The following is a 10,601-nucleotide window of genomic DNA, read 5'->3' as shown; positions in this document are numbered from 1 at the left end:
TGAAAAAAATCGCATGTTTTATTGATATGGTAAAAATTGAGTAAAAAAAATAAAAATAAAGAAGGCCCCTACACAAAGTTCAACTGCCAAAAACACAGGGATTCCTTGGAGTAGCATTTAAGACTATTTCTCTACCAGCAGAAGCAGGATTCATTGTTATAATTGTATCAGAAAGGTGCATTCATATCCTGTCACATTTTGGACTTTTCAATATTCAACAAATCAATTAAAGAAATAAAAAGAAGAAAAAAACATGGAATGTAGGTGTAAGATCATCCCCATTATCAGTTTCATCATCACCATCTTTCTCACCACATTCATTGTTTCTACAATATTCACTGTCCCAAATCTTCAAGTTTCATCATTAACACAATTAAAGTTCAGAGCACTTATTGGATTAAAACATACTAAAAAACCATATTTCAATATCTCTCCAACAGGATCACCTTTTCTAGCTCCAGCTCCAGCTCCACGTCATCATGTCCGTCTACATTCCCATAGGCCGAACTGCCACCATTTTCCGCCCATTCCACCACCGTCCCATTGGAGTGACGGTGGAAGACGACGGAGAGTTCTGGTGGCGGTTCTGGCCTCTGTGGGCGGAACCACTTTTATATTATGTGTCGTTGGGTTGCTCTTGGGGTGCCGAAAACATAGGAAAATGAAATCATCATCAAAGAAAAGTGAAAAGGTAATAATATCTCATGCAGTTAGAGATAACTTTTATCTTGAATCATTAGGAACAGTGTTACAACCACCACCAGTTTGTGCAGTAAGACAAGATTCTGATCATCATGATACTCATACTTCTAATTCAAATGAATTGGAAGACAAAATAGAAGGAAAAGAGATGGATTTTATTCAGATAAAAGAATTATCAAATTCTGATAATTTGAATTTGAATTCTTCTCACAATGAAGATGACATGTCTTCAATTGAATCATTAAAGTTTGATGAGGAGGATGAACAAGTCTTTTTCGCTTCTCCGGTGGGCGAAAAAGAAGATATGATAAATCATTCATCAGACGAAGATGATGATGATCATCATCAAGATGATGATGATGATGATGATGATGATGATGATGATGATGATGATGATGAATCTTTTCATTCTTTTTGCGATTCACAACATTCATCTAATCCAAGAATTTCGGACGCTTCAATAACTTGTGACGAAACACTAGAACCACCAACATCAACAGCATCACCAGCACCACCGCCGCCAACGCCACCACCGCTGCTGCCACCACGACCATGCAGTTCGTCATCTTCCGGGACCCCTAACACGCCGGAAATTTTTCCTTCTCAAAGGAATTTATCTTCAGGGTCAAACCCAACCCATATTCCTCCACCATTGCCACCATCTTATCCTAAAGGAAACTTGCCTCCACCACCACCACCATCACCACCGCCGCCACCACTGTTCTCTATGAAAACCCCGCCACCGCCACCGCCACCGCCACCGTCATTCTCTATGAAAAACCCGCCACCGCCACCACCACCATCTCAATCTACACCCATGGGTAGAGATGGAACTCCGCTACCGAAACTAAAACCGCTTCATTGGGATAAAGTACGAGCAGCACCAGACCGCTCCATGGTCTGGGACAAGCTGAGATCAAACTCATTCGAGTAAGCGCGTTATTTGTTATCCATAAGTTTTTTAATCACTTGTTACATTTTCCTACATTGTACTAATGATATCATATAAAACAGGTTTGATGAGGAAATGATTGAGTCCCTCTTTGGTTACAACCTACACAATTCCAATGACGAATTAAAAAGCAAAAGCCCGTCTCCTAGTAAACATGTTCTCGAACCAAAAAGACTTCAGAACATAACCATACTTTTAAAAGCTCTCAATGCCACCGCCGAACAAGTTTGTCGTGCACTCGTACAAGGTAAAGATCCATTATATGGTGTACTATTGTGTAATAATTTTGTAAAATCAGGATTCAAAAATAAAATTCAATTGCTAAAAAACTAAGGGAAGTACCAAATTCGACTACTCTGTCCTTAATGTGACATCATATTGCAATTAGATTATAAACATACACAAATACCTGCAATACCTGATAAACGAATATAAATCTGAGTTAGTTCGGTTATCATGTTAGGAAATGGGCTGAATCTACAACAGTTAGAAGTACTGATAAAGACGGAGCCCACAAAAGAAGAGGAGTCTAAACTAACAGGTTTTAAAGGTGACTTGGGCTCGGCTGAAACGTTTGTTGCATCAATCCTAAACATACCGTACGCCTTTCCTAGAATTGAAGCATTGCTTTATCGTGAAACGTTTGAAGATGAAATGAATCATCTTCGTAAGACCTTCTCAATGCTAGAGGTAAAACCCGATTTTCTTGATTTCCAATTTTCGCCACAACAAATTAGTAGAATTTTATACATCTTCACACTTACAACTATGAACATTTGTAAATATGTTACTTCGTGCACTTTAAGGAAAGTTTTCATACATCTTAACACTTTCAACTACGTACAATTAATAGTTCTTAGAGGGTGTGCAAGATAGGCTACTGAACATGGTCAAATTTTGAAAGGGCCAAAAATTATATTAAAAAAAATCCTTGTAGCCGAAAAATAGTTCTTTTTTCTTCTTATGACACGAATTCTCCCAAGTCAGATATCATTTTGATTGAAAGATCTCGGAAACAATGAATATAATGATACTTTTTAGTATTATTATCTATTCTATACATTACAAAACTTAACGTGCATAAGGACTCAATTTATATCTCGAACAGGTACTTTTAAATTAATGAAACGGCCCTGTTAATTCTTACGTACCTTCTAACTTTAAATGCTTATTCATGCTAATATGAAGACAAAAATGGTTGGAATAAATTGCATAGTTCTGTATTCATGACACAAAATCTATAATGTCACAGGAGGCATGCAAAGAACTGAGATCAAGTAGATTATTCCTAAAACTACTAGAGGCCGTGTTGAAAACCGGGAATAGGATGAATGTAGGTACGATAAGGGGAGGAGCAAAAGCTTTTAAGCTAGACGCATTGCTTAAGCTTTCTGACGTAAAAGGAACAGACGGGAAAACAACGTTGCTTCACTTTGTAGTCCAAGAAATAGTTCGTTCAGAAGGCGTTAGAGTGTCAGAGAGCATTATAGGAATGATTAATCAAAAAAGCAAGCGAAACAATGTTGAAGACAAAGAAGAAGACTATAGGAACATGGGATTAGAACTTGTAGCCGGCTTGAGTACTGAACTATGCAATGTGAAGAAAACAGCGACGATAGACTTTGATGTCGTTGCAAGCGCAGTTTCTAATCTATCGCAAGGAATGAGTCGATTGAGACGATTGGTGAACGATGATTTGTCAATGGAAGATAAAACTTGTAAGTTTGTTGAATCGATGAAATGTTTCTTGGGTTATGCTGATAAACATCTGAAAGAGTTGGAGGAAGACGAACAGCGAGTGCTGAAACTTGTGAAAGAGATTACTGAATACTTCCATGGAAATATGAGTAAAGATGAAGTGAATCAACTTAGGATATTTGTGATTGTGAGAGATTTTTTGGCCATGTTAGATCTTGTGTGTAGAGAGTTGAGAAGATCAAAAAACTTTGGCCACCCGAATCCCCTGTCTCCATTTCAATAGATTAATCGAGTGTCGTATAATGTAAAAACTGAAGTTACTTTGATTTTGACAATTGGTTCATATTGTGGTTTTGGGTATGGTTGTTCATGTGTTCCGATGCATAATTCGATAACTTTTTGTCATATTTGTATTGTCAAACTTACTTTGATTGCAGTTAGATACTTAAAAAAAAAAAAAAAAAAAAACGTAAAGCTTACTAAGTCACCAAACTGGGTCAATATGGGCTTTTTTTTCTTCTTTTGAACTGGATTAGCCCATGTAAAATAAACTCTTAACATCGACCCGGTTAACCCAATAATTACCTCCATGAGAAGCCAGCGGATCACTTCAAGATATTGGCAACCCTTGAAAAGTACCAACCATATACTGGATCAATTTTGATTTAGATAAATTAATTTGGGACATCTAAAATGGAATTGTAGACAATAGATTTGGGACGGATGGTAGTGGTAGTAACGGGGCGACCCTGATGAACTCTTCTTGATTAATGCATGAATCAGTTCTGGAGGGGGGACAATAGGTTGGTTGTTAATACATTTAAGTGGTCAACTAAAAGGTGCGCAATCAACTTTCGTATTTAATTTTATAACTATAATATGCCTAGCTATCTCTTTCAATATCATTATCATCTGTGATCTGTGATTATTATAATTGTACCATGCAAACATAAACTACAATGTGCATAATATTTTAAAATAAACATAGTTTAGTTGTTCACTAATTAACTTAATCATTTATTTCTACGGATGTTACATCCTTCCTCTCTTACAACGTTTACGACTTTGAAATCAATGTACAAGTAGATTAGATTCAAGATTTTTGAGCGGCAAACCTAGAAAGATTGAAAAGGAACATTATGCAAAGACGGAAATTCATATCATCTATGACATACTTGTTAAAAAGACTAACATCTACTATATCATTTGTTTTTTAAATATAACTAGAAAAAAATTCGACCGCGCGTTGTTGCGGTTGTATTCAACGCGCGGTCGAATTTGGATATACGTTGTTTGGTACCTAATATATCTAATAGGTTGAGTTGTTTGTTGTACGTATATGTATATGTATGAAATATAGCCCGAAATATTTATTATTTTTTTAACGATGTTCGTTTCGCGCGTAGTTAGTCCCGTTGTGTTCGTTAGATTTTTTCGAGTTGAACGGTGATCTCGAAAAAAAATTAACTCGCACCGAGCGAGAAGATAGAGCCCGTTAAAAATTCTGGTGGAATTATTTTATTTTATTTTAATAAAATTATATATTTACACTTTCTACCCCTGAAAAGTATAAAGTTGAGGGGCAGTTGTGTAAATTGAGCCGAATTTGAAGGACCGTTTGTAGTGTGAACGCAAACTCAAAACGACAATCCAAAACAACTGAAACGACGGATTTTGGCACATGTTTTAGTATATAGGAAACGACGGATTTTGGCGCATGTTTTAGTATATAGGATAATAATAATAATAATGTTTAAATTTGATAAATGCTTCAATTTGATAAAAATATGATCGGTTGTATTGATTTTCTGATAATTGATTACAATCTGTATATTTATCATTTACAAGTTACAAGTGTTCCTATATACACAAAAATTATAACAACAACTTCTAGTTTAAGTTAGGATCCATATTTACTTTGGAACCACTTTTACATAAAAGGAAAGAAAGTTGTTGTTGTTGTAGCCGTTGGACTTGGCTGCAATTTATTGTCTTGTGATCTTCTTAAAAGGGATACGATGAAGTGGACCACTTCTGATCCCAAAGTCAACTTACCTAAAATGGTAAGTTGAGCATTTGTTGACTTATTCTGAAAATGTCCCATTCATATCGATTATAAACGTTTCATATTAATTGATTTCGTTACGAATTTTTGACCTCTATATGAGATGTTTTTCAAAGACTGTATTCGATTTTTTAAAAACAAACCATAACCTTTATTTTATCGATAAAGGTTTAAAAACATTACGAAGATTATCAAATAATGATAATCTAAAATATAGCGTTTTCACACGACCATTACATAATGGTTTACAATAATATTACACAACAACTTAAGTCTTCGAATGCAGTTTTTAAACAATATTATACAAGCATGCAGACTCCAATCCTGTCTTTATTTAGCATGCAACAGCGGAAGCTCTTAATAATCACCTGAGAATAAACATGCTTAAAATGTCAACAAAAATGTTGGTGAGTTATAGGTTTAACCTATATATTTATCAAATCGTAATAATAGACCACAAGATTTCATTTATTCAATAATCTTACACTCGCAAGTGTATAAAAATCATTCATATGATGAACACCTGGTAACCGACATTAACTTTAATGCATATAGAATATTCCCCGCATACTCGCAAGTATGTCATAAATTGGCAATCACAATCACCATATAAATCGAAGTACTAAAGCCATTCATAACTTGAATGAGGGTTGTTAGGCCCAATAGATCTATCTTTAGGATTCGCGTCAATTAGGGGCCATTTCCCTAATTCTTAGGCTACCAGACTTGAAGGGGCAATATTCGGTTTAATAATCCAACCATAGAATGTAGTTTCGCGTACTTGTGTCTATTTTGTAAAACATTTATAAAGCTGCATGTATTCTCATCCCAAAAATATTAGATTTTAAAAGTGGGACTATAACTCACTTTCACGTATTTTCACTTCGTCGGAAAATAAGACTTGGCCACGGGTCGATTCACGAACCTATAACAAATATATACATATATATCAAAGTATGATCGAAATATATCATACTATATTTTATTACGTTTTAACGATTTAAGTTTGTTAAGTTGACAGTCCAACGTTAGTAGTCCATAATTAATTGTCCACAGTTAGTAGTACAGAAATAAATCAATATATATTATCTCGAATCAATCCACGACCCAGTGTATACAAGTCTCAGACTCAATCACAACTCAAAGTATATATATTATTTTGGAATCAACCTCAACCCTGTATAGCTAACTCGATCATTACCGCATATAGAGTGTCTATGGTTATTCCAAATCATATATATAGATGACGTCGATATGATATGTCAAAACATTGTATACGTGTCTATGGTCTATCAAGATTACATAATATATGTTAGAATACATGTATAATACAATATAAGTTAGTTAAGTTATGGTTAGTATAGATTTGTTACAAAGTTTCACGTAGCTAAAACAAGCAAAAGTATCCAATTTTGTTTTACCCATAACTTCTTCGTTTAAATCCATTTTGAGTGAATCCAATCGCTATGGTTTCATATTGAACAAAATATTAATAATATAAACAAAAAAAGTATAGGTTTATAGTTAGAAATATAAGTTACAACTCATTTTTGAAAGAGATAGTCATTTCCGTCGAAAGAACGACATCTTGATGACCATTTTGAAAAACGTACTTCCACTTTGAGTTTAACCATGATTTTTGGATATAGTTTCATGTTCATATGAAATATTATTTTCTCAGAAGAACAACTTTTAAATCAAAGTTTATCATAGTTTTTAATTATCTAACCCAAAACAGCCCCCGGTTTTACTACAACGGTGTATGTCCGGTTATACGGTGTTCTTCGTGTTTTCAGGTTTTAAATCATTAAGTTAGCATATCATATAGATATAGAACATGTGTTTAGTTGATTTTAAAAGTTAAGCTAGAAGGATTTACTTTGTTTGCGAACAAGTTTAGAATTAACTAAACTATGCTCTAGTGATTATAAGTTTAAATCTTCGAATAAGATAGTTAAATATATATGAATCGAATGATGTTATGAACATCATTACTACCTCAAGTATAGTAGGTAAACCTACTGGAAATGACAAGAAATGATCTAGAGCTTCAAAGGATCTTGGATGGCTTGAAAGTTCTTGAAGTAGAATCATGACACGAAAACAAGTTCAAGTGAGTTTACTACTCGAATTAAGATTGTTATAGTTATAGAAATTGAATCAAAGTTTGAATATGAGTATTACTTTGAATTAGAAAGATAACCTACTGTAAATAACAAAGATTTATTGAGATTGGATAATCACTTGAAATGGATTTGCAAGGTTGGAAGTAAGCTAGTAAACTTGAAAGTGTTCTTGATGTGTTCTTCAGTTGTTGTTTTGTAAGCTGGTTTATGTATGGATTTATGAGCTAGATTGATGTAGATTCTGATGAAGATGATGAAGAACACTTAGAACATCAAGAGAGAATTTGAGAGAGATGTGTTTGATGCAGAAAAGTTGGAATGAAAATGTGTTTGTGGTGGGTGAAAGAAAACATGAATATGGATTCAAGATATAGGCTCCATTAGTTTGATTTTTAGTGTAATCATTCATGCTAGTTTGTCAAATGATGGTTCCCACATGTTTGATGACTCATTAAGGCTGCTAAGGAGCTGATCATTGAGTGTATATACCAGTAGTATATACGTCTAGAGGCTGGATATTGTACGAGTACGAATACAGATTGAATACGAGTAAATAGTGTTTACTGTAGTAAATAGTGTACAGTAAACACTATTTACTGTAGCAATAGTATTTTTACTGTAGCAAATAGTATTTTAATGTAGCAAATAGTTTTTTACTGTAGCAAAGCGAAAATTTACTATAGTAAATAGTATTTTACTGTAGCAAATATTGTTTTACTGTAGCAAATAGTATTTTACTTGTACATCTTTGATTTAATTGTATTTCTTCTTATATATATATATATATATATATATATATATATATATATATATATATATATAATAAAAACTTACATCATAAAAAAAATAAAATGATTATATAATTATCACAAGTTATGACGTTCGTGAATCATCAGGCAAACGGGGTGGTCAATTGTCTACATAAACTCATTTCAATTAATCAAGTCTTAACAAGTTTGATTGCTTAACATGTTAGAAACATTTAATCATGTAAATATAGTTTTCATTTAATATATAAACATGGAAAAGTTCGAGTCACTACATATTCTAACACTCCCCCTCAAGTTGAATACCAAATGTAACACCCCGTCAAAATTCCCTTTAACGGAATGTTAACTCTGGTCCCAGTGCTTGGCTTGACCTCTACGTAACGGCAATATTCTACAGCGGAAGCAATTAATACCTGAGAATAAAACACGCAAAACGAATCAACAATAATGTTGAGTGAATCTACAGGTTTTAGGTAAACAATACAGTATGTTTAAGAAATAACATTTCAAAAACGTTTACTGGTGAAAGACCACCAAAGTTTAATGTTAAAGTTTTTAGACAACACTGTTTCTCGTTTCAAAAGTTTGTTGACACTACCATGTCAAATTTCAATCATTTGTAGACAACACCCTGTCAAGTTTTATCTCATTTGCTCGTAAACCACAGTTTAAATATCGTTGTATAGTATCTAAAAAAAACAGTTATCAAAAAAATAGTTTAATTTCCTCGACCACGAGATTCTATCGCTGCATACACCGAGCACCTGAATACTAGCATTAACCCGAGTATAGAAACCACTATACCCACCTTTACCTCCTAAAATGTTATACACTTGTTCAAATGTATTTAATGTTCAAAATAAATGCACCACTGCTTTTATAGTGGGTGAGGTTGTCAACCTAACGGATCCGTCCATCTAACTTTTGCTTACACCGATGGTATTAAAAGTATTCAAACTAGAGGCTTTTTGAACAAAACTTAGTATGCATATGTATAGTACTCATGTCAATATAAAGTAATTTGAAAATGTAAATATAACAGCGTGTATTCTCATCCCTGAAAACATATATAAAAAGCGGGACTGTAGACTCACCTTTGAATAAAGCTCGGAATGAAAGATAAACGACTCGTACGGTTTAGACCCGAGTAATGTAACCTAAGTATATGTATTTAGGTTGGTCAATATATGTATCTTAAACAAGTGTGGTTTCATAGCATACGTTGTCTTATTGCTTGACTCGACGCGATTTAAAGTAAAAGTCAACATATAGTCAAGTAATTCATGCAAGTCAAACAAAGTCAACCGAAGTCAAACCGTAAGTCAAACTTGGTCAAAGTAGTCAACTATATTCAACATCAGTAGGTTCATGTCAAATATTGGTCAACATGTCAAACCTAAGTCAAACAATACGTTTTAGGTCATGAATGATCATTTTCACCATTTCAGTTTATCGTTACGCACAAAGTTCATGAACACGTAGCATACTTAGCACATTATCTCATAGTACAAAATTTAAGTAAACATGGAAAACTCCAGATCATGAATATACTTAAAATCGATTCCAAAAAGTCCGTCCAGGGACTCATACGACAATTAAAAGTCAGGAATCAGAAGGGATACATTTGGGGTTTGCCAAGTCAGTTTCTGACCGCGTACTGATTTCATTTTAGCTATAACCGGAGTTTGGAACATGAAATGGATACAATACCAGTGGTCATAGTTCAAGGACAAAACAAAGTAACACATATAAAAAATCTAGAAACTTTTGTTTATCCAATTTGTACAGTTTATTCGTGCAAGTTGAACATTCAGTTTTCAGCTCAAATCAGAATTCACATAAAGTATGGCTCTATTGTGCCCAATGCATAAAGTTTCAGAGATTGACATAAACTAATAATAAGTCACATATCATGTTAAGTTTCATTTTCCAGAAGAATACATGCTCAATCAATAAACACAATCCACAAAGTATAAAACCGTGTGCAATTTACAGATTCGATTCTCATTTAGTTAGTCACATTCGCACGCGATTATCCGAAGATCTAGATACAATTAGCCTATGATATCCACATGAAAGATGAATTACTTTTTGTCTAATTTTCAAATATGCAAAGCTTTAATCACAGAAGTTAACACATTTTATCATACAAGGTTATTTTCATGCAAGTGCTGTATAAAACTACTTTTACACTAATACAAGCATATCTCGGGCTATACATAAGCAAACGACATGATATCCTAGTCTAAATTGAGTGTTTTTAAATTATCTTTCCAGTGGTATAAGTC

General features: G+C 33.8%; 1 protein-coding gene across 1 annotated transcript; it reads left to right on the top strand.

Annotated features, from left to right (window-relative positions):
- The first annotated feature begins 253 nt into the window (after positions 1 to 253).
- On the top strand, positions 254 to 3,675 carry LOC139890774 (uncharacterized). Its single transcript, XM_071873687.1, has 4 exons — positions 254 to 1,632; positions 1,717 to 1,901; positions 2,118 to 2,344; positions 2,907 to 3,675. The coding sequence occupies exons 1-4, from the start codon at positions 254 to 256 to the stop codon at positions 3,633 to 3,635; spliced, it is 2,520 nt and encodes an 839-aa protein (XP_071729788.1). The 3' UTR covers positions 3,636 to 3,675.
- The last annotated feature ends 6,926 nt before the right edge of the window (positions 3,676 to 10,601 follow it).

Source organism: Rutidosis leptorrhynchoides, chromosome 2 (assembly GCF_046630445.1).
Source record: "Rutidosis leptorrhynchoides isolate AG116_Rl617_1_P2 chromosome 2, CSIRO_AGI_Rlap_v1, whole genome shotgun sequence".
NCBI lineage: Eukaryota > Viridiplantae > Streptophyta > Magnoliopsida > Asterales > Asteraceae > Rutidosis > Rutidosis leptorrhynchoides.
This window is presented reverse-complemented; position numbering and strand designations above follow the sequence as displayed.